At 38.4% G+C, this 25,273-nt stretch overlaps 1 protein-coding gene across 2 annotated transcripts; it reads left to right on the top strand.

Annotated features, from left to right (window-relative positions):
- The first annotated feature begins 1,486 nt into the window (after positions 1-1,486).
- LOC130734053 (WAT1-related protein At1g09380-like) lies at positions 1,487-24,150 on the top strand. Of its 2 annotated transcripts, XM_057586347.1 has the most exons (9): positions 1,487-1,652; positions 1,781-1,987; positions 4,587-4,902; positions 21,652-21,714; positions 22,346-22,462; positions 22,566-22,800; positions 22,906-23,064; positions 23,374-23,525; positions 23,834-24,150. In XM_057586347.1, exons 3-9 carry the CDS (start codon positions 4,709-4,711, stop codon positions 24,054-24,056), a joined length of 1,143 nt encoding a protein of 380 aa, XP_057442330.1. In that variant the 5' UTR covers positions 1,487-1,652; positions 1,781-1,987; positions 4,587-4,708; the 3' UTR covers positions 24,057-24,150. The 2 variants fall into 2 exon arrangements, with proteins under 2 accessions (XP_057442330.1, XP_057442331.1); XM_057586348.1 differs by lacking the exon at positions 1,487-1,652 and having other exon boundaries at positions 1,742-1,987.
- The last annotated feature ends 1,123 nt before the right edge of the window (positions 24,151-25,273 follow it).

The raw sequence follows: 25,273 nt of genomic DNA, 5'->3' as shown, positions 1-25,273 counted from the left end.
TTAGTTCCTAAGTTTGTCAAGTTTGATTTTAGTTTCTATGAGAAAAAATGACGTTTAGTGACGGTCAAAAATCACCAGTAATTATAAAAATAACCGCCACTAAACGTCATTTTTCCTCATAGAGATTAAAATCAAACTCGCAGACAAACTCAGGGACTAATTTCATCATTAACTTTTTTTTATTCCAAATGTCATAGTTTAAATTTGAAATTTATCAAGGAATAAAATGCGGACATTATGTGCAGCGATGTGAATTTCAAACATGTAGATTATCAATTAATAATAATTACGGTCCTTGAAATTTAATTACTCGACTATTAATGTCAAAGTTGATTTCAAAAAAAATGTCAAAGTTTAAATTTGAAATTTCAAAACTCAACAATGTGGTAGTAGTAAATAGGATTGATGTCCTATCCAAAAAATGAAGGAAGGAACGTGTCGTGTTGTGTAAGAGCCTCTGAATAGCAACATGAGAAAGCAGGAGGAATATGGGAACCAAGCGTATGAGGGAAAAAACCGTGAATGAAAACAATATCCGTAATTTCTATCTAAAAAATAAAATAAATTAGTTCATTTGAATTGGAAAAAACAATATACTACTCCAACTGGAATATTCTGATTTGTATTTAATAAAGAATTAAAATCCTAATTAAATAATACTATATTAAAAAAAGATTCTAGAAATGGTTTAATTATACTTATTTAAGGCATTTAATTTTTTTAATAATTTGAATTAGGGAATAAAATAAGGACCTTAAGGTGAACAGCCAAATTGATTGTTATGCAACCGAGCGAGTACTTGACTAGTTGATATATAAAATACAGCCACTACAAGTTATGGCATATGATTGCTATTGTGCGTATGCGTATGATTTATTCACCTCTTCCTATCCTCTCTATTATCTTGGGAAATAATTTTGTGGAAGCTCCATAACGTTCTGCGTTGAGTGTAGAAAGAAGTCCAACATTGTTAAGCATGGCGCAAAACTGGTGTTAATGATTTGCATCAGTATCCACCGAAAAACTTGCTTCAGGTGGCTTATCACGGCATATCATTTCTAAACTTTCTTCCCCAACATAAGTAAATCATAAATTTCTAGTTTTGTTTAAATAATTTTTTTAGTTTGAATTCTTGTGAATCAAAATATTTTCATCTCACTGTCTATATGCGTGTATTTTATTAAGCATATTTTTAGCATTTGTAATAGGATTTTACGATTCGGTCTTGATCTTACGATCTATGACCTTTCATTACCTCCGGATCCTGAGTAGAATTCCGATCCCGACAACATTACACGAATAAAAATAAATTGAAAAATCATTACATTCAAAATAAAGAACTCAAATATAAGCTACAGCCTACATGTGAGAGATTCAAGCTCTCCCTTGTTTTTCTAGAAGGTTTGTTAGATCACTTTGAATTTACCATATATGTTCTCAAATTAACAAACAGTATGAGATGGCATTGGCAATTTTCTCTCCCAAGGAGATGACAGCTACGAAAAAACCCTCAATTCATCTCTTTCTTTATCCTCAAAACAGAACTCATGTGTGTATATGTTCAAAATATACACATCATGCGCTCAATAACAACCATGCACCTGTGTTTACTAATTTCAAAAATCACCAGCTTTATTCTCAACCACTTCAAGGTAGCCTAACAAATTTTCCCCTTTGATTATTTCCTTTTTATATAGATTTCTGAACAATCATGATAGGTTCAATTCAGAGATTCATCGGTTTTCATAGCATGTTTGAGAATTTTTTGGTTTGAACACAGGTTTTATTATGTTTGAGCTGGGCAGGACTTCTACGGACGCGAAAACTCTTCCTACCAAGAATTAATGCATTTGCATTCACGGACAATCTTTCCACAATTGATTCTAAAGCTTTTGTGAACCAGAATTGATTCTAAGGAAAAATAAGTTGATCCAACCATACTATTAGTCTTTTTGAAAGTTGTGCACTCCTAAATGTGGCAGAAAAGGTTAGTCTTTCCCTCCCCTGCCTTCTGAATTCATTTGTCCTAATATGCTCATATTTTAACATGTTAATTTGCTTCAACTTATTTTTTTTTTCAAAATTAACATTTTCACCCACTTCTCAAAATTAATTTGAACTTTAAAATCAATTGTAAAAGAATATCTAGACAGTTTGCATTGCATATATGTATATCATAGCCAGAGAGATTGAACATAATTAAATGTAATTAGTCACACTAGCTAAGAACAGAAAGGGAAAACATTCAACCGTGCAAGTATGTTAAGTTGCAAATAAAGCTTCACATCAAGTAAGTAATGCTAATTATTTAGACATTGAACTCTTTTGAAAGATATTCCTTTTTTTCTTTTTCTTTTTTGGTTGCTTCATGTATTTCATTGAACTCTTTTACACATATGCCGATTTGTTATAAAGAACAGAACAAGCAAGATAAGAAATACAACAAAGGAAATGAATAACTCATAATTTTTTTAACTTTGTTATGCTAGTTTCCAAATTTTATGAGTGCAACCTTGACATGTTTCAGTTTTAAAATTTACTGCAATTTTCATTACTTGGGAAGTGTAAAAGCATTTTGCATGGGGAAATTTGATTTGTCGCTATCAAAACTTTTGTCTATCTTCCTAATTTTTGATAAAGTTTGTTCTATTACATACTTTAGGAAGTTATATAGGAGTACATCTTATACTAAGAATACACTTAACTAACTAAGTGTTTATATATATTTTTTTTTTAAAACACTAAGTGTTTATATAGTGATACGTATGTTAGATCCTGTAAAAGTGATTATAATTCTGAAAAAAAATCATGTGTTAAGAGGGATTGTCGCATTTTCATATATGAATTCTTTCCCCATAATCAAATCAATTTGAATCCCAGAATTTTTTATTTTATTTTCAATTACAGAATCAATTGGCTTCAATGGTTTATATAGCTTACTGTATGTTATGATTTCATCAATCAATTAAACTATGCATTTCAGTGTATATTGATCAAGTGGTGCACGTGTAGAAAATCCTCTGCATTGGCACAGTTCTGTGAGTTTCAAAGAATGTTTCCATTTCAAAGATCAGCATGCAAATTAGATATAACTCTATACATGTTTCCAAAACAAAAAATTAAATATACATAAGAAAGATAACATGATAAACAACATTAAACGAAAAATAGAATCCACACTATACATTTAACATTCAAAACAAACGTGCTCCATACTTAAGAAGTAAGTTATCTCAAGCAAATATATTTCCTATACTTAGCTTTTACTCTTGCAATTGGCCACTTCCACTGTACTATCCATTTTGTTTAATAGCCTTTATGTTATTTTAATGTAAAGCTTTCTTATGAAATTGTTATAAGTAAAAAAATAGCAGAACTGATCTAGAAAACAAAAGAGTAACGCGAAAGTATGTGAGAAAAAGAAGAAAAGTCCAATTTAAATAGCTAGCCATATGCATGTAGGCATGTAGCTAGTTAGCATAAGTCTATCATGAACTCAGCAACACGTGTTTCATTGTATTTTACTCTCTTTAACTTTATTGGTTTCTTACTTTCTTTACATTTGAACTTTCTGCCAGGAAATTTTTCCAAACACTTCCTTATAAAGAAGACATTAACTCCTAGTGAACAACCATCGTTTACCTCCACCAATTGTCTCTTAACTCAAAGATTAGAATAAGGCACATTATTATTACTATTTATTGTTACACCTGAATGGCACATGACATGTTTAAAAATCATTCTATAATAATTTTGAGTCAGAACCAATTGTGGTAAAAAAAATTCTTTCAGTAGTTAACATCTTTGATACCACTATTGATTTTGTGAGAAGAAAAGCTGATACAAATAACATGTAGTGGAGACAAAAAGAATGATACCGGTGGCTAGGGACGCACCTAGGTAGCCTCAAATGGGGCAGCTCCCCCCACCAAAGAAATTTTTTCTTCATTGAATGATATTCAAATGTTATTTTTGTGCTCATAACATATGATTTTATATACGGGTGATTTTGAGAGATCTAAGTTTACCTAAAATCGAGTTCAGGAGGTGATGGTTGTCCTCTCATATATATAAGAGTGATCTGGATGATATCTCTAGCTAATATGAGAAAAATTTTACAATGGCATGGTGGAAATTGGATAAGCTGAGATTCTATATAGCTCCCTTTGGCACAATTATAGAGCATTGATTTTTGTAACTGATGGCTAAGATTAATAAAAAAAAGTTTTGGGTTGATTTATTAGGTGAGAGAAAGTTTCCAAACATAATTTTTGCCTAATGCATGGCATGAGTGAAAGAGTTTTGGGTTGATTTATTAATGAGGCACATTCATAACAAAATTAAAGAGTTTTGGGTTGATTTTTAATGAGGCACATTCATAACAAAGTTAAAGAGTTTTGGGTTGATTTATTAGGTGAGAGAAAGTTTCCAAACACAATTTTTGTCTAATGCATGGCATGAGTGGCACCTGTCACAAATTTAGTATCCACTTCTCTTCAGAACAATTTTCCAAAGCATTCCAGCATTTATTATCACTCTTGACTTTTTGATTTTTTCTGATACTTGCATTTACATTACCTTAGCAGGTGCTGAGCCAAAACCGCTTCTTTCACCTCTCTTTAGTGGTGGAACATTTATATATATCACTCTTGTGGGAAGACACAAAGGAAGCAAGTTAAACATAAAAGAAAGAGAGGGAAAGAGCATCATGACGAATCTCAAGGAAACGTTCATGTCTTCCCAAGCTCTTCTCAGCATGTTGCTAGTGCAAGTTTTTGCAACTGGGATGCAACTTCTTTCAAGGGTGATATTGGTTCAAGGAACTTTCATTTTTGCACTACTTGCTTATAGGCATCTTGTTGCTGCAGTTTGTGTTTTCCCTCTTGCACTCTACTTTGAAAGGTACAAAGATTTTTCATTTTAATCATTGGCTTAAATGCATTTGGTGCCCTTGATGTTTCAGGTTCGAGCAAATGACACCCTGCATCTATTTTTGTCAACGTTTGTACCCTCGATGAAACAAAATAGTGTAACGAGTACCCCTCCGTCAGTTCAACGTTAAAAAACTAACGGAGGTAATGACGTGGCTTTTTTTTTTTAATTTTTTGGACCTACCACGTTTTGAAAGTTGAAAAAAAGGGTGGGGGAGATTCGAACCTAGGACCTATAAGTGGCAAAACCCACCCCTAACCAGTTGAGCTACACAAACACTTAATATATTAAGCAACACAATTTTATTTATATCATTTATCCATTTGATGTTAGTTTCTTTGCAATTGCTACTCAGTTTGAATACCCAAAATGAAAGGATCTGAGTTTGAGAAATCTTCATAGAAGAAAACACAATTCAGGTGGCTTTCAACCCACATGCTGATACTAACAACATCATTAGCATCTAGCTCATGTGTAGAACGATAGATTACCCTTCTTCTTCTTCACCTTTTCACCTTTATTCAACAACCAACACTTTATTCTCTATTTAATATTGAAGTTTGGAGTCCAAAAATGAGTTCTGTAGGTCAAAACTTACCAAAACGCAATTCTGGAGATTTTCCGGCGAAGTGTCGCCGGCAAGGATGGTGGCCCGCGTCGGAGATGTCGCCGGGGGGGAAAAGTGTAATGGTTCTCCATCCTTTCGTGGCCAGGAACACGGTGGTGGCATCCGTTTCTCCAATTTCTCAACGGTTTTCCAGGAAATCGCAGTTACAGGTCGGATGGTTCGTCGGTGAACGACCAGATCGCGGCCGTGAGACGTCCAAGAGGCATTTCTGGTCGTTCCTCTTCACTTGGGTAGACGGGAATGATGATTTTGTGGGGTTTTTTAGCCGATTCAAGTGCAACGAATATGGTGTTGGTGGCGGTCTCGCCGGAGACGAATGAAGAAGATGAACTCACAGTGGTGGTGGTGGTGGTCGGCCACTGGCGGAAGTGGGGGTAACTCCAAGCCCAAATCTGATCTTGGGTTGAGGAGGACAAAGCTTGGGTAAGTTTCATGGTGTTGTCCTTTGAAGGAGAAGAAACTTTGGAAGGAACACGGTGACGGTGGTGATAAGGTGAAGAAGAAGACACAACCAAGAGAAGGAAAACATGAAGAGGAGAGGGAAAGGAGAAATGGCAGCGTGAAAGGGAAAGGAAAAGGGAGAAGAACTGTGTTGGTGAGAAGAAAATGACGAAATAAAGATATAAATAAAATTGTATTGCATTATATATTAATTCTTTGTGTAGCTCAACTGGTTAGGGTTGTGTTTTGCCACTTATAGATCCTGAGTTCGAATCCCCCCACCCTCTCCCTCTTTTTAAAATTTTAAATGTAATTTCCACATAAAAATAAATAAAAAAGCCACGTCAGCTGTAACACCCCGATTTCGGTGGCGTCACTTTAGTAACCAAAGAAATAACTTAAGCGGAAAAACGTGAATTATTTTTTTTCGATAATGTAAGTAAAGACAGAAAGAGATGAAACTCTAAAACGAAGATAACAGAACTAATATACAATATGATTACAGCCCCCACTGTAAGTTGTAAACCACGTCACGAGTAAACCTCCAGTGACGGAAAGTAAAAGAGAGTAACGCCCGTAGGCAAAAGTACAAACCAAGGTAAAAATACTGTGTCCGCAACACTAAACCTCAAAATCTGAGAACAAGTTGGCCCAGCGGCCTAAGAAAAGACCCCCTAAATCCAACCAGCTCTCTGTGATCTCCATAGGAAACCACACAAAAAGCTACCGGTAGGAAACTACCCTGTCCCCAAAACTGAAGCATGACGGTCAGAGCATCGACACTACTCCTACACTAATCCCATCTCGAGTAAGTCGCTCGGTGGCCAGCGGGGTCGACCACCCCTGAACCGTAGTCCTCCTGATCAAGCTTCTTCAACCTAGTTTCCCCTGAAGGGTGAACCATCGTGAACCGGTCCGCCATACTCAACTGACAATGGCGTAGTCCGCCCAAACACACACAGAAGACGCGAGGGTCAACTCCAAAGAATTATATAAATATTAAAGCCAAATATATATATATATATGGGATAATAATTATTAGCCTCTCAGGCTTAGAGTTTAGGGATAACATCCTAGGGTTGCATATATCACAATGAATATAAAGATCATAATAACAATTAGCATGCCTCAAGTAGGATATACAGGTACCAATCACACTCAGCAACTAAGTCAGCATGTATGTTGCATGAAATGCAATGCTGGGTAACAAAATGCATTCCGGAAGAAGGATGGACACCATCGAGTCAGCCCTAACACCGGCCAAAGTGGGACCATTCCGCTCGGGCGTCTCTTACACCACACAAAAGTAGTCAGATCAGCAGTGAACCCGTAGGTCTGCCATTCCGTCTGCTACTGAGGACCACCGTAGTGTCCTAAATATGGAAATCCGGGTCTTATGACCATTTTGGAATCCACCGAGGTCCGGTAATCCGCCGTGTATTAACCTCAAAATGAGTGCATGAATGCAAGTGATTAGCCAAACAACGTCTCCGACCTCACTCGACACGTCGTCACGTGTTCTAGCTAACTTATTGTCTCTAAAAAGCCTACCCTAAGGCAAATGTCGATTCTGCGACAAAATGAATTAATCAAAAAGAAGAAGAATGTACTTGGGAACTCATGGTTCCCGGCTAAACTTTAGATAGCCAATCAATAAACTGCTCATCGAGCGAAAGGGTACCGAAGTACTTGGAAACTTATAGTCTCCGGCTAAACTTTAGATAGCCAAACGTTAAACTGCTCATCGAGCGAAGAGAGTATCAACATACTCGAAAACTTGTAAGTTCCTCAAAACTTGGACTCGACGACACTTATCATATCTTCAGGACTAATATTCAGGCTCTAAGCTCTTATCTAAAGTTGTTATCATTGTTCAAGGGGTTTAGAGATTGATTAATGTCTTATGAATTTTCTTTGAGAAAATAGATTTCGTTTAGTCTTATGATACTTCCTACGAGTTTCAGGGATCCCATAATCCCAAATAATTTATGAGAAGGTCTCGATTCATTAAAACATAACAAGGTCCGAACTTCGTTCGTCCTTTCAAACTCTCTCAAAATCTCATAAAAATTCGGCATGACTTGCCCGTAATCCTCACTTTCCAGAAACATAGGCACGAGTGGAATAGCATCATGAAACAGCTCAACCAATAGGCATAAACAGCATATTCCAACACATCCTAAGTAAACCATGTAGCACATAGCATGTGAATCATTTAGCACACAATATCATGGCATCAAGTACTCAACAAGTTCGGCCGAAGCCTCAGACATCATTTCAGACATTTAGCAATTAGGTGCATAACACATAAATCAAGTCGAATTTCATCGACACCTAAAGCATTATCTAGTAATTCAGAGAGTAGCCCTCACCTGTAACTCCTCCAGCGTTTTCCTCACAACCTCCTTCACGTTCCTCGCCTTGATCTCCAGGAAACTCCTCAAAAGAACCTTAAGCCAAAATCACAGAAATCAACACATTGAGTCAGAAACTCAGCAAGCAATAAGTCCTAGGGTTACACGGTACATTACAAACTCTGTGGTACGACAATCTAACGCGTTAAGACAAGTTTTCGAAAAAGTCGGATTTCCTCCCCCCTTGGTATAGCTCTCGGCCACTTTCCTTAATTGGGAGGGTCGATTTTTCTTCGATCAAACTTGGTTCCTAGGTTAACATAAGCCGTAACTAAGACGGTTCTAGGCTCGGAAAAATTTTCGGATCGAAAACTGATATAGGGGTAGTTTGCTCATTATTTTTAGCTCAAAATTTCAAAATTGGATTTTTGAAAAACAGATTGGATGGAGACGTCCACAACGACGTTTATGACGACAAATCCTACTAGCACTAAGCCAAGTCGATAGATTAGAGCTTAAAGGTTGCGACTTTACCGAAAAATGGGTATTTAAGGTAGAAATTGATCCCGGCGGCATTTCGTCGACATTTGACAAAATCTAATCCGCAGAACACGCTCAGGAGCATGCAGGGAAGAAGTTTAGACACTGAAATCAGCGTATTTGAACAGTTTTTCAAAAACCTCAAAATTTTGAACTCAGAAAGTCGTAGGAGAAGTGGACAGAAACGACGATTCGAAGGAGAGTATAGTTTACCTACCTCGAGGTCTTCGATTAGTGACGATCGGTGAAGCAAACGGGCAAGAAACGATGAAGATCCGGATCTCTCTCTCTCTCTAGGTGCTCGCGGGTTTGGGGAGGGGAAATGGGTATTTTTTTTTGCAAAAAATCTAATTTTCAAGCTATTTATAGGTTTTGGAAAAAGCGGAAAAAAGATTTTTTTGCGATTCCGATTTTTCCTGCGCGTTCCTCTGCGCATTCTAAGATAGGTTCTGGCGACAGAATTCCAGAACTCAAAACAAGATTCTTGGAATTAAACCAAAAGATCCAAAATCGGCATAAGTCGGTGTAAGTCGGATTATCCCGAAAAACTACTTTTTGCAGTGATCGTCGGATGAGAAAACTTCCTTCTGAAGAAAGATTAGGAATGATGAGAGAAATAGGAGAACGCGGGTGGAATCTTCTTTTGCAGCTCCGAATAGAAAAAGTCTTCGTCGTCTGTCGATCTTAGGTTTTCTCGAACTATCAGGAATTCCGTTTCGGCAAACTTCCGAGAATTGGAATTTGACGTTCGTACTTTCCAGGATTTCGCATCGAAATGGTTGTTTAAGGACGGAAAAGAGAAGTTCTAACATTTCTCTGAGGATTTTTGGAATTAGTTTCCATCGTGTCCTAAAGCGTAAATTAACTATTCACTAATACCTTTGACCTAGGATTAAGCGTATGTTAGTCGTGCTATAACTCTTATCGGTTTTTCGATAAATTCTTGGACTTTTCCTGAACCTTTTTCCTTCCCAAATTTATCTTAATCAAATAACTCTTTTATTTTATTCACTGATCCAAAGCGTTAAAACTTGGGCCTTACATTACTACCCTCCAAAAAGAAAGTTTCGACCTCGAAACTTAAGGGTCAGTAAAAAGTTCTGGATACTGTTCCTTGATCTTTTCCTTCAGCTCCCACGTCGCATCGCCGGTGTCCTTGTTCCAAATAACCTTCACTAACTCGATCTCTTTTCCCCTCAACTGCTTTATCCTTGTGTCACCAATGCTGATTGGCGGTGTCTCGAAAGACAAGTTATCCTTCAACTCAATGTCATCCAGCTCGATGACGTGCGTCGGATCAGCAATATACTTCCGCAGTTGTGACACATGGAATACATCGTGAACGTTTGATAGAAAAGGCGGTAGTGCGATCTGATAAGCTACCGGTCCTACACGACGAGTAATCTGATAAGGTCCAATGAACTTTGGCGTCAGCTTTCTTGACTTGATTGCTCGACCAACTCCTGTAGTCTGGGTAACTCGCAGAAACACATGATCTCCTTCTTCGAATTCCAGGGTTCTGCGCCTTTGATCTGCATAGCTCTTCTGTCTACTCTGAGAAGCCTTCATCTTCTCTCTGATCTGTTTAATCTTCTCAGTTGTCTGTTGCAGAAGTTCCGGTCCTACTAACAAATTCTCTCCATCTTGATACCAACATAAAGGTGTTCTACACTTGCGGCCATACAATGCCTCATACGGTGCCATACCTATGGTCGTATGAAAACTGTTGTTATATGTGAATTCAATCAGTGGCAATAGGGTGTCCCAACTGCCCTTGTTGTCTAACACGCAAGCTCGTAGCAAATCCTCCAATGATTGGATAGTTCTCTCAGTTTGCCCATCAGTCTGTGGATGATAAGCAGAACTTAATCTCAGCCTCGTTCCCAAAGCCTCATGAAGAGCTCCCCAAAAATGTGAAGTAAACTTCGGGTCTCTATCGGAAACGATACTTGTTGGCACTCCATGAAGTCGCACAATCTCAGCTATATAAATCTCTGATAGCTTATCCACGTTGTACGTAGTTCTCACAGGTATGGAATGAGCCGACTTAGTCAATCGGTCCACGATTACCCAAATCGAATCATATCCCTTTTGAGTTCTTGGCAACGCCACGACAAAATCCATCGATATGCTATCCCATTTCCATTGAGGTACATCCAAGCTCTGTAGCATACCTGAAGATTTCTGATGTTCCACCTTCGCCTTCTGACAGATTAAACATGCAGCTACATATCCTGCCACTTGTCTCTTCATCCCTGGCCACCAAAAATTCACCTTCAAGTCCTGATACATCTTTTTCCTTCCAGGGTGAATGCTCAACTTGCTTTTGTGACCTTCGTCCATAATCAACCTCCTTAAGTCAGGGTTGTTAGGTACGCACACTCTATCCTTGCATCGCAGGATATTGTCACTCCCTACCTTGAATTCCGGGTCCTTACCCTGAATTACTAAATTCTTATTTTCCGAGTAAAAATTCATCTTGTAACTGTTGGTCTCGGATTTCTTCCATCAATCCATTGGTGATCTTGATCGTCCCAAACTTCAGTTCTCCCTCAGATGCTCTCACATCTAAGCTCAAATCTCAAAATTGTTCCAGCAGTTGCAGCTCCTTAACCATCATTGATGAGATATGCATCTTCCTGCTCAATGCATCAGTAACGACATTAGCCTTTCCAGGATGGTATTGTAAGGTAAAATCGTAATCCTTGAGAAATTCCATCCAGCGTCGTTGTCTCATGTTCAACTCCTTCTGGTCAAACAAGTACTTTAAGCTCTATGTCGTCCTGCTCGACCACTCGTGTCGGTTCTATGTTGGAAATAACATTGGTTGACGCTACGTGCAATTGCACAACCTTAACCACTTGATCCTTTACTTTTGTTCGTCCAAAAATTCTGCTTAAACTCAGTACACCTCTGGCATTCCAGAGTGAATGTTCAACCTGTCCTCGTGATCTCCACTCATGATTCAAAACTTAACTCGATCGCTCTATAACTCATAGACGAACTATTCCCTTGGAATCTACTAGTCCATTAACGTCGATTCCAACTTCGTAACTATCCTCATTCGCACCATGAAATCAATCTTCTACTTAGTCATCACTCAAAGTAAAACTCGACGTGAGTCTTAATACCTTGTGCATCGCTAGACCCAATCCCTTTTAACATCCATTCATCAGCAACTTATAAGCTAATCACCATCTTAATATCTTACAATCCATTATTGTCATCTCCCCTTTTTCGAGACTTCCCTTACTTGAACCATAAAACCAACCTTCACTTATTCACAACCCACTTTACAATTACCTAAAATCCTTAACACTTCCCCCAAATCCGAACTTATTCCCTAGAAGATCAAACCATAGCTGTACCTCAGGAAACTTAACTAGTCATTTTATCACCCGATCCCTCAACATTCGGAGGTTTAACTACAATCATTAATGCCAACACCACTAAATCTCTGATTCGAACATGATTTTCACCTCCCAAGGTCAATCTTAACCCTTAAATCCTCACTTAACTTAGTGAAATTCACTTGCTAACCCCAGCATGCAATATCAGAATCCATAACAAAGTTCCATTCACTCTTAGACTCTAAGAAATTTGTCCACATATAACAACCTCAAGTATTAATCTTAATACTAACTCTTTATTTCCGTAACTAGATCGTCCTCCCATCAATCCGATACTTAGTCTCTCGATCAAAACCTGACAAACCTTGAGTCCTACGCACTTAAGACAAGAATTCATAGACTTAAAACCTAAACTTTCACCACGTTTGGACCTCAAATGTCCTTTAATTCTTCAATACTTCTTAAATGAATATCCATTTCTTAAACTATAACTCCTCCCCAAAGGAAATCAATTACTTAACAAAAACTTTACTTCCCGACTCCACTAATCCTCGATCCAATCAAATTAATCTTACCAATCCATCTATCAAAGTCCATTGCCAGTTCTGATTCCGAATATCACCCCCTCAATATTAAGTTGATCAGGCCTAATACATCGAAGGTGAAGATTTAGAAAAACCCACTGGAACAGTCGATGAGTTCCTAACATCCAGTAGTCACAGAGATCTTGATATTAAATCCTCAATGATGCCGCTACGGAACTACACACTCTCGACACCATACATATACTATCCATACGGAATCTCCCTGAGATTCATCCTTCAGCTTCTAGCTTCTTTGTTAAACACATCGGTGCAAGACTACTTTTCTAGGCTTAACGCGTTATTCTAAACCTCGTGTAACTTCTATAGTTTAAACACGAGCAACGGTCAAATAAAGTATTATTAGGCGTAATAACTATAAAGTCAAAGCTCGACAGTAAAGGCAAGTTAGGTGTGTTGCACACGTTACGAGAGTATTGAAGCGTATTATACCGGAATGAGAAAGAATAGTTAGAAGGTTACCATCGTTCTTGCGCTCTCCTCTGGCTAGTCCGTCAGCTCCCTCAGCCTCTTCACCATCCATGGTGTAAACTTTTCCTCTAGCAGCTTGCAGTGTTAACAGATGGTTCAACCTTGGGTTTCTTGCAAACCACGGCTAGGTGTCCCACTCGGTGGCAATTAAAACACCTTGGTCCAGTCGCTGAGCACCTGCTAGCAAAATGCCCAATTTCCCCACATCTGTAACATGACACTTGTTTCTCTGCCCCTCTAGCTATGGCAGGAAACTTGCCCTTCATCCTGTTGTCAGACGGTCCCGCTTGGAACGTCCTACAGTTCACGGCCAAATGTCCACGTTGTTTGCACTTGAAGCATCGTGGTCCAGTCACTGAGCACTGAAAGGCGTAGTGTCCAAGCTTTCCACAACGGAAACATGACACAGCCTCCTGGCCAATAGTTGTGGTCGTCGACTTGCGTGATCCTGGAATAGGGTCTCTTCCCTCAGGATGCAGGTATGGCTTCCACCGTCGGTGCTCCTGAGAACCTGATCTCACTGGTCCTCCAGTTCCAGCTCGGTCCAATCCACTATGCTGGTACTTGGACGCCTGGATTAGCGGTTGAGGTTGCTCACGTGCCGCCTCCTCAGCGCGTCTGTAAGCGTCCTCAGCAGCCTGATTCATCATTGCCTCAATCATGGTAGCTATTGCCTTCGCCATACGGTCAGGGCTTACCATCCTATGCTTAGTCAAACAAACAGTTAGTACTCATCATCGGATAGCATCTAACATACTATACAATATGATTAAGCAATAACTTCAATCAATTCTAAGCGACAAATCGCTTGGCAGACAATCAATTTTTACTCTTTGCAGAGTCACACAACCTAGCACAGAAGACCTATTCCCCAAAGACTCCCGAAAGACTCGACAAGCTCTGATACCACAATGTAACACCCCGATATCGGTGGCGTCACTTTAGTAACCAAAGAAATAACTTAAGCGGAAAAACGTGAATTATTTTTTTTCGATAATGTAAGTAAAGACAGAAAGAGATGAAACTCTAAAACGAAGATAACAGAACTAATATACAATATGATTACAGCCCCCACTGTAAGTTGTAAACCACGTCACGAGTAAACCTCCAGTGACGGAAAGTAAAAGAGAGTAACGCCCGTAGGCAAAAGTACAAACCAAGGTAAAAATACTGTGTCCGCAACACTAAACCTCAAAATCTGAGAACAAGTTGGCCCAGCGGCCTAAGAAAAGACCCCCTAAATCCAACCAGCTCTCTGTGATCTCCATAGGAAACCACACAAAAAGCTACCGGTAGGAAACTACCCTGTCCCCAAAACTGAAGCATGACGGTCAGAGCATCGACACTACTCCTACACTAATCCCATCTCGAGTAAGTCGCTCGGTGGCCAGCGGGGTCGACCACCCCTGAACCGTAGTCCTCCTGATCAAGCTTCTTCAACCTAGTTTCCCCTGAAGGGTGAACCATCGTGAACCGGTCCGCCATACTCAACTGACAATGGCGTAGTCCGCCCAAACACACACAGAAGACGCGAGGGTCAACTCCAAAGAATTATATAAATATTAAAGCCAAATATATATATATATGGGATAATAATTATTAGCCTCTCAGGCTTAGAGTTTAGGGATAACATCCTAGGGTTGCATATATCACAATGAATATAAAGATCATAATAACAATTAGCATGCCTCAAGTAGGATAAACAGGTACCAATCACACTCAGAACTAAGTCAGCATGTATGTTGCATGAAATGCAATGCTGGGTAACAAAATGCATTCCGGAAGAAGGATGGACACCATCGAGTCAGCCCTAACACCGGCCAAAGTGGGACCATTCCGCTCGGGCGTCTCTTACACCACACAAAAGTAGTCAGATCAGCAGTGAACCCGTAGGTCTGCCATTCCGTCTGCTACTGAGGACCACCGTAGTGTCCTAAATATGGAAATCCGGGTCTTATGACCATTTTGGAATCCACCGAGGTCCGGTAATCCGCCGTGTATTAACCTCAAAATGAGTGCATGAATGCAAGTGATTAGCCAAACAACGTCTCCGACCTCACTCGACACGTCGTCACGTGTTCTAGCTAACTTATTGTCTCTAAAAAGCCTACCCTAAGGCAAATGTCGATTCTGCGACAAAATGAATTAATCAAAAAGAAGAAGAATGTACTTGGGAACTCATGGTTCCCGGCTAAACTTTAGATAGCCAATCAATAAACTGCTCATCGAGCGAAAGGGTACCGAAGTACTTGGAAACTTATAGTCTCCGGCTGAACTTTAGATAGCCAAACGTTAAACTGCTCATCGAGCGAAGAGAGTATCAACATACTCGAAAACTTGTAAGTTCCTCAAAACTTGGACTCGACGACACTTATCATATCTTCAGGACTAATATTCAGGCTCTAAGCTCTTATCTAAAGTTGTTATCATTGTTCAAGGGGTTTAGAGATTGATTAATGTCTTATGAATTTTCTTTGAGAAAATAGATTTCGTTTAGTCTTATGATACTTCCTACGAGTTTCAGGGATCCCATAATCCCAAATAATTTATGAGAAGGTCTCGATTCATTAAAACATAACAAGGTCCGAACTTCGTTCGTCCTTTCAAACTCTCTCAAAATCTCATAAAAATTCGGCATGACTTGCCCGTAATCCTCACTTTCCAGAAACATAGGCACGAGTGGAATAGCATCATGAAACAGCTCAACCAATAGGCATAAACAGCATATTCCAACACATCCTAAGTTAACCATGTAGCACATAGCATGTGAATCATTTAGCACACAATATCATGGCATCAAGTACTCAACAAGTTCGGCCGAAGCCTCAGACATCATTTCAGACATTTAGCAATTAGGTGCATAACACATAAATCAAGTCGAATTTCATCGACACCTAAAGCATTATCTAGTAATTCAGAGAGTAGCCCTCACCTGTAACTCCTCCAGCGTTTTCCTCACAACCTCCTTCACGTTCCTCGCCTTGATCTCCAGGAAACTCCTCAAAAGAACCTTAAGCCAAAATCACAGAAATCAACACATTGAGTCAGAAACTCAGCAAGCAATAAGTCCTAGGGTTACACGGTACATTACAAACTCTGTGGTACGACAATCTAACGCGTTAAGACAAGTTTTCGAAAAAGTCGGATTTCCTCCCCCCTTGGTATAGCTCTCGGCCACTTTCCTTAATTGGGAGGGTCGATTTTTCTTCGATCAAACTTGGTTCCTAGGTTAACATAAGCCGTAACTAAGACGGTTCTAGGCTCGGAAAAATTTTCGGATCGAAAACTGATATAGGGGTAGTTTGGTCATTATTTTTAGCTCAAAATTTCAAAATTGGATTTTTGAAAAATAGATTGGATGGAGACGTCCACAACGACGTTTATGACGACAAATCCTACTAGCACTAAGCCAAGTCGATAGATTAGAGCTTAAAGGTTGCGACTTTACCGAAAAATGGGTATTTAAGGTAGAAATTGATCCCGGCGGCATTTCGTCGACATTTGACAAAATCTAATCCGCAGAACACGCTCAGGAGCATGCAGGGAAGAAGTTTAGACACTGAAATCAGCGTATTTGAACAGTTTTTCAAAAACCTCAAAATTTTGAACTCAGAAAGTCGTAGGAGAAGTGGACAGAAACGACGATTCGAAGGAGAGTATAGTTTACCTACCTCGAGGTCTTCGATTAGTGACGATCGGTGAAGCAAACGGGCAAGAAACGACGAAGATCCGGATCTCTCTCTCTCTCTAGGTGCTCGCGGGTTTGGGGAGGGGAAATGGGTATTTTTTTTTGCAAAAAATCTAATTTTCAAGCTATTTATAGGTTTTGGAAAAAGCGGAAAAAAGATTTTTTTGCGATTTCGATTTTTCCTGCGCGTTCCTCTGCGCATTCTAAGATAGGTTCTGGCGACAGAATTCCAGAACTCAAAACAGAATTCTTGGAATTAAACCAAAAGATCCAAAATCGGCATAAGTCGGTGTAAGTCGGATTATCCCGAAAAACTACTTTTTGCAGTGATCGTCGGATGAGAAAACTTCCTTCTGAAGAAAGATTAGGAATGATGAGAGAAATAGGAGAACGCGGGTGGAATCTTCTTTTGCAGCTCCGAATAGAAAAAGTCTTCGTCGTCTGTCGATCTTAGGTTTTCTCGAACTATCAGGAATTCCGTTTCGGCAAACTTCCGAGAATTGGAATTTGACGATCGTATTTTCCAGGATTTCGCATCGAAATGGTTGTTTAAGGACGGAAAAGAGAAGTTCTAACATTTCTCTGAGGATTTTTGGAATTAGTTTCCATCGTGTCCTAAAGCGTAAATTAACTATTCACTAATACCTTTGACCTAGGATTAAGCGTATGTTAGTCGTGCTATAACTCATATCGGTTTTTCGATAAATTCTTGGACTTTTCCTGAACCTTTTTTCTTCCCAAATTTATCTTAATCAAATAACTCTTTTATTTTATTCACTGATCCAAAGCGTTAAAACTTGGGCCTTACATCAGCACCTTCCGTTAGTTTTTTAACGTTGAACTGACGGAGGGGTACTCACTACACTATTTTGTTTCATCGAGGGTACAAACGTCGACAAAAATAGATGGAGGGTATCATTTGCACGAACCTGAAATATCAGGGGCACCAAATTCATTTAAGCCTTATTCATTTGATTAACTTTCTTTATGTGTATGATATTTGTTCATGTTTTTAATTATTCCTCATTTTTCTCTGTAATACCCCGATTTCGGTGGCGTCACTTTAGTAACCAAAGAAATAACTTAAGCGGAAAAACGTGAATTATTTTTTTTCGATAATGTAAGTAAAGACAGAAAGAGATGAAACTCTAAAACGAAGATAACAGAACTAATATACAATATGATTACAGCCCCCACTGTAAGTTGTAAACCACGTCACGAGTAAACCTCCAGTGACGGAAAGTAAAAGAGAGTAACGCCCGTAGGCAAAAGTACAAACCAAGGTAAAAATACTGTGTCCGCAACACTAAACCTCAAAATCTGAGAACAAGTTGGCCCAGCGGCCTAAGAAAAGACCCCCTAAATCCAACCAGCTCTCTGTGATCTCCATAGGAAACCACACAAAAAGCTACCGGTAGGAAACTACCCTGTCCCCAAAACTGAAGCATGACGGTCAGAGCATCGACACTACTCCTACACTAATCCCATCTCGAGTAAGTCGCTCGGTGGCCAGCGGGGTCGACCACCCCTGAACCGTAGTCCTCCTGATCAAGCTTCTTCAACCTAGTTTCCCCTGAAGGGTGAACCATCGTGAACCGGTCCGCCATACTCAACTGACAATGGCGTAGTCCGCCCAAACACACACAGAAGATGCGAGGGTCAACTCCAAAGAATTATATAAATAATAAAACCAGATATATAGGGTAATAATTATTTAGCCTCTCAGGCTTATACGTTTAGGGATAACATCCTAGGGTTGCATATATCACAATGAATATAAAGATAATAACAACAATTAGCATGCCTCAAGTAGGATAAACAGGTACCAATCACACTCAGCAACTAAGTCAGCATGTATGTTGCATGAAATGCAATGCTGGGTAACAAAATGCATTCCGGAAGAAGGATGGACACCATCGAGTCAGCCCTAACACCGGCCAAAGTGGGACCATTCCGCTCGGGCGTCTCTTACACCACACAAAAGTAGTCAGATCAGCAGTGAACCCGTAGGTCTGCCATTCCGTCTGCTACTGAGGACCACCGTAGTGTCCTAAATATGGAAATCCGGGTCTTATGACCATTTTGGAATCCACCGAGGTCCGGTAATCCGCCGTGTATTAACCTCAAAATGAGTGCATGAATGCAAGTGATTAGCCAAACAATGTCTCCGACCTCACTCGACACGTCGTCACGTGTTCTAGCTAACTTATTGTCTCTAAAAAGCCTACCCTAAGGCAAAGGTCGATTCTGCGACAAAATGAATTAATCAAAAAGAAGAAGAATGTACTTTGGAACTCATGGTTCCCGGCTAAACTTTAGATAGCCAATCAATAAACTGCTCATCGAGCGAAAAGGTACCGAAGTACTTGGAAACTTATAGTCTCCGGCTAAACTTTAGATAGCCAAACATTAAACTGCTCATCGAGCGAAAAAGTATAAGCATACTCGGAAACTTGTAAGTTTCCTCAAGACTTGGACTCGACGACACTTCTCATATTTCCCAAACTAATATTCAGGCTCTAAGCTCTTATCTATGGGTATCATTATTGTTCAAAGGATTTAGAAATTGATTAATGTCTTATGAGTTTTCCGTGATAAAATAGTTTTCATTTTAATCTTATAATACTTCCTAAGAGTTTTTAGAGATCCCATAATCTCAAATAATTCCCTGAGAAGGTCTCGATCCATTAAAACATAACAAGGTCCGAACTCCGTCCGTCCTTTAAAACTCTCTCAAAATCTCATAAAAATTTGGCATGACCTGCCCGTAATCCTCACTCCTCAGAATCTCAGGTACAAGTGGAATAGCATAAATAAAACAGCTCAGTCAAAAGCATAAACAGCATATTCCAACACATCCTAAGTTAACCATGTAGCACGTAGCATGTGAATCATTTAGCACACAATATCATGGCATCAAATACTCAGCAAGGTCGGCCGAAGCCTCAGAGAACAATTCAGACATTTAGCAATTTAGTGCATAACACATAAATCAAGTCGAAATTGTCGACCCCTAAAGCATTATCTAGTAATTCAGAGAGTAGCCCTCACTTGTAACTCCTCCAGCGTTTTCCTCACAACCTCCTTCACGTTCCTCGCCTTGATCTCCAGGAAACTCCTCAAAAGAACCTTAAGCCAAAATCACAGAAATCAACACATTGAGTCAGAAACTCAGCAAGAAATAAGTCCTAGGGTTACACGGTACATTACAAACTCTGTGGTACGACAATCTAACGCGTTAAGACAAGTTTTCGAAAAAGTCGGATTTCCTCCCCCCTTGGTATAGCTCTCGGCCACTTTCCTTAATTGGGAGGGTCGATTTTTCTTCGATCAAACTTGGTTCCTAGGTTAACATACGCCGTAACTAAGACGGTTCTAAGCTCGGAAAAATTTTCGGATCGAAAACTGATATAGGGGTAGTTTGGTCATTATTTTTAGCTCAAAATTTCAAAATTGGATTTTTGAAAAACAAATTGGATGGGGACGTCCACAACGACGTTTATGACGACAAATCCTACTAGCACTAAGCCAAGTCGATAGATTAGAGCGTAAAGGTTGCGACTTTGACGAAAAATGGGTATTTAAGGTAGAAATTGATCCCGGCGGCATTTCGTCGACATTCGACAAAATCTAATCCGCAGAACACGCTCAGAAGCATGCAGGGAAGAAGTTTAGACACTGAAATCAGCGTATTTGAACAGTTTTTCAAAAACCTCAAAATTTTGAACTCAGAAAATCGTAGGAGAAGTGGACAGAAACGACGATTCGAAGGAGAGTATAGTTTACCTACCTCGAGGTCTTCGATTAGTGACGATCGGTGAAGCAAACGGGCAAGAAACGACGAAGATCCGGATCTCTCTCTCTCTCTAGGTGCTCGCGGGTTTGGGGAGGGGAAATGGGTATTTTTTTTTGCAAAAAATCTAATTTTCAAGCTATTTATAGGTTTTGGAAAAAGCGGAAAAAATATTTTTTTGCGATTCCGATTTTTCCTGCGCGTTCCTCTGCGCATTCTAAGATAGGTTCTGGCGACAGAATTCCAGAACTCAAAATAGGATTCTTGGAATTAAACCAAAAGATCCAAAATCGGCATAAGTCGGTGTAAGTCGGATTATCCCGAAAAACTACTTTTTGCAGTGATCGTCGGATGAGAAAACTTCCTTCTGAAGAAAGATTAGGAATGATGAGAGAAATAGGAGAACGCGGGTGGAATCTTCATTTGCAGCTCCGAATAGAAAAAGTCTTCATCGTCTGTCGATCTTAGGTTTCTCGAACTATCAGGGATTCCGTTTTGGCAAACTTCCGAGAATTGAAATTTGACGTTCGTAATTTCCAGGATTTCGCATCAAAATAATTGTTTAAGGACGGAAAAGAGAAGTTCTAACATTTCTCTGAGGATTTTTGGAATTAGTTTCCATCGTGTCCTAAAGCGTAAATTAACTATTCACTAATACCTTTGACCTAGGATTAAGCGTATGTTAGTCGTGCTATAACTCTTATCGGTTTTTCGATAAATTCTTGGACTTTTCCTGAACCTTTTTCCTTCACAAATTTATCTTAATCAAATAAACTCTTTTATTTTATTCACTTATCCAAAGCGTTAAAACTTGGGTCTTACATTCTCTAACCATTTTGTTTGTGGTTGCAGGGGTCGTCCAAAGAATTTCAATTGGAGAGTTTGGTTTTGGCTCTTTGTTAGTGCATTAGTGGGGTATGTGCACTCTTTAAATCCTCCTCCTTGAAACTGGATCTCTCTTTATGAAAAAAAAAAGATCATTTATTGATAAAACGACAAGAAAATATTTGGTTTGTGGTTTACATGAATTTATTTTGGGTTATTTCTCCTTATACTCATTTAAAATGGATGAATTCTTTACCTTTTTACCTTTGATGTGCCATGTTTTTTTTGACAAAATGTGCCATGTTATTATATGTACAATCAATTTTTATAATTTGCATTTGCAATTTAGTCATAATATTGTATTTAGCATTTGTGTTTCTATTACATCTAGTCAGTTTCATGGGTAGTGTGACTTGTTGTGAGGTGAATGCCAGTGATGCTTGTATGTCTCCTAAAATGGTGACTTTTGACTTTAACTTGTACTGGTTTCAGTTTGTAGATTATAATAATATAGCATTGATGTTGCAAATTTTTTTTTATTTTAAACAATAAATTAAAGGATACTGAACTCTCTCTTCTTATAAGGGTATTTCAGCAAACCCATCTTATATTTTGATATGATATTATTAGTTTGTTATCTATGAAGTGTAAATTGATATGTGAAATTCTTAACATGAATATGAGAGAATTGTATTTTAACAATGTGATGCACCTATTACAGGATGACCACAGCTTTTGGATGTTTTTATTATGGTCTGAGAGACACTTCAGCTACATACGCTGTCAATTTTCTCAACTTGGTTCCTATATTCACTTTCATTGTCTCCATCATATGCAGGTATGTATCAACAAAGATATCTATAAACAAATAATCCACCATATGCTAGCATTATTAATTGCATAATTAACTATAATTGATTAGTCATTTTGTGTTTTTGCAGAATGGAAAGTGTAAGGATACAAACATGGGGTGGTCAAGCTAAGTGTGTTGGGGCAATTTTGTGTGTTGGAGGAGCATTAGTTACAAGTCTTTACAAGGGAAAAGAGTTTTACATTCATCGTGGTAGTCACCACGATGCTACTCATGTTGCTGCGGCACACCCGCATCACATGCTTCGCGGTACTTTCTTTTTGATTTTAAGTTGCTTCTCATTATCAACTTGGTTTATTGTACAGGTAAAATTGGTTCATCATATGGTATCGGAGTCTCTATAATCAATTCGTCTAGCTTTTTTCTATTATCATCCATCTTATGGAGCTATATATTTTTAATTTAAACAGGTGCCGTTGGTTAAAGTGTTTCCACTGAGGTATTGGGGAACAATGTTATCATGTTTTATGGCAGCAGTTCAATCTGCAATTATAGGTCTATTCATTGATTCTAGTGAAGCTGCTTGGAGATTAGAGTGGAATTTGCAACTCTTAACTATAGTGTATTCGGTAAGATCTACACAATGTATTTTCGTCAAATTGAAGTTGCCATATGTTTAATCAATCAAAACTATTAGGAGTTAGGATGCATCAATTAGAAAATCTATAAAACTTAAAGTATATAGTTGATGATATAAAAAAATTTGAGGGGATCGGTTCGAGTCTTGTATATGAAAAGAACTATTGCTGTGAGAGGTAGCCCTACAAAAATGTGAATGTCTATTTCTTGAAGAGGACTCCTTCTTGTGAAGGTTACCCGTGTTAGAAGTTAGAACCATGAACACTGAAGTTATTAACAAGTTGGTTTTATTTGTGCAGGGAGCACTGTCTACTGCTGCTACATTTTGCTTAATGTCTTGGGCAATTACAATCAAAGGACCTACTTATCCCGCAATGTTCAATCCTTTAGCTCTTATTTTCGTGGCCATATCAGAAGCTTTCATACTTGGGGAGCCACTAACAGTTGGATTGTAAGAATACTTCTCCTTCTTGGCATCATGCAAATGTATATTTTTCCTTTTAATTAACTTATCTAGGCATTGTGGGGTTTCTCACGGCATATCCAAGTCAAGTGTGTGTTTGAATTTCCGTTAACAGGGCTCAAAAGCACTTTTAACTGAAAATCCATTACTCGAAATTGATTTAATAAAAAGTACTTCTAGATGAATGTAACGGAAATTTAAACACGATTAGGTTAAAGCTACATCAGCTTCGCTTTTCTCAACAGCTTCTTTCATAATCTAGCTTAGAAAATCACTGATGAAAAACCTATTTGCAGGATGCTTGGAATGGTTTTCATCATAATGGGATTATACTCCTTTTTGTGGGGCAAAACGAATGAGATACCCAAAATGTCTCAAAAGAATGTAGGAACTGGAGAAGTATCAACAACCATCAATATTGATTCTGGTGTGGCGCAATCAACAGCTGTAGTAGTACCATGTTCTTCACCTATTGATAGTAGTGTATTTCTTGAAATTGAAAAGACAAACAAATGCTGAAAATGTAACATTTTAATTCCAGGTGAGATTGATTTAAGTTATTGTCCTTATTTTGCCTTGTAATTTAAAAACTCAATAATAGTGTCATATTGATGAGAAGGTATTGGTGAATTAACTCTCCTCAAAGTAGTAGTATAAACAAGCATTCTCTCTATGCTTTCTTTTTGAAGGAACAAAGATAACATAGGAAGGCTAGAAATCTGGGTAGATAATCGCCCTGCTTTTTCATCAAAATATGTGAAAATTAAGTCAGAGATGTATTTGCTACTAATTATTGCAATAAAAATGTGAGAGACTGAGTTGAAAATTGAATATTTTGTATTTAGCTTTTCCCTTCATTAAGCAACATGGCCTAAAATGCCATGAAGCTCTAAAATGGACTGTTTTAAATTGTCGTTAACAACTGCAATTGCATGTTTGCGCGATATCATAACCACAATTGTAGTTGCATCAATTCACATTGTAAAGAGTTTTTGAGTCATCACAATGGTATTATGACTATAATTGTAGCCGCATCAACCTGAATTTGACCATAATTTTGCGACATATACGCAACCGCAACTTAAAAGTGTTCGGAGAAAACAACATTGATACCGCACAAAAACTATCTCAAGAACTATCCTCCCTTCCATCCCTATCATAACCCCCAAGTTGGCAATCATCTCAAGAATTAGAAATCATATATCAATAAACGGGTTGGTTGGGTATCATATTGCACAAAAACTATCTGAAAACAACAATGATACTTAGACTACACCAATCCTTTTTTTGGTATTAAGGAGGGCCAAAGCTCATGCCAATTACACCGTACCAGGCACATCATTTGGGCTGGCTAGCAAAAATAAGCTTATTTCGTTGTTGCACCATTTTGGTGTCTTTTTGAAGATTAATTAAGTTATGATTTTTTTATATTGATAATAAAATTGTATAATTGGCTAAGACTTTGTCTATGATGGACTAAAAAAAATTTAAAATCTGGTTCACAATTTTAAAGATTTTTCTTGTAAATTAGTTTTAACACATGAGTAACATATTGTAAATAACATATTTTAAATGTTATTTTTTATAACAAGTAAAAATATGGTTCATGTGTGCAACAATTTTTAACATGGTCCACAATAGGAGTGTCCAATTCACTAAATTTCATTGACATTATTAAAAAAAAATGAAAATAATAAAATGTAAGATATGTAACATGAAAAAGTCACATGTATTTG

This window comes from Lotus japonicus, chromosome 1 (genome assembly GCF_012489685.1).
Source record: "Lotus japonicus ecotype B-129 chromosome 1, LjGifu_v1.2".
Taxonomy (NCBI): domain Eukaryota; kingdom Viridiplantae; phylum Streptophyta; class Magnoliopsida; order Fabales; family Fabaceae; genus Lotus; species Lotus japonicus.
Note: the sequence above shows the minus strand (reverse complement) of the source record. Positions and strands in the feature narration are given on the sequence as shown.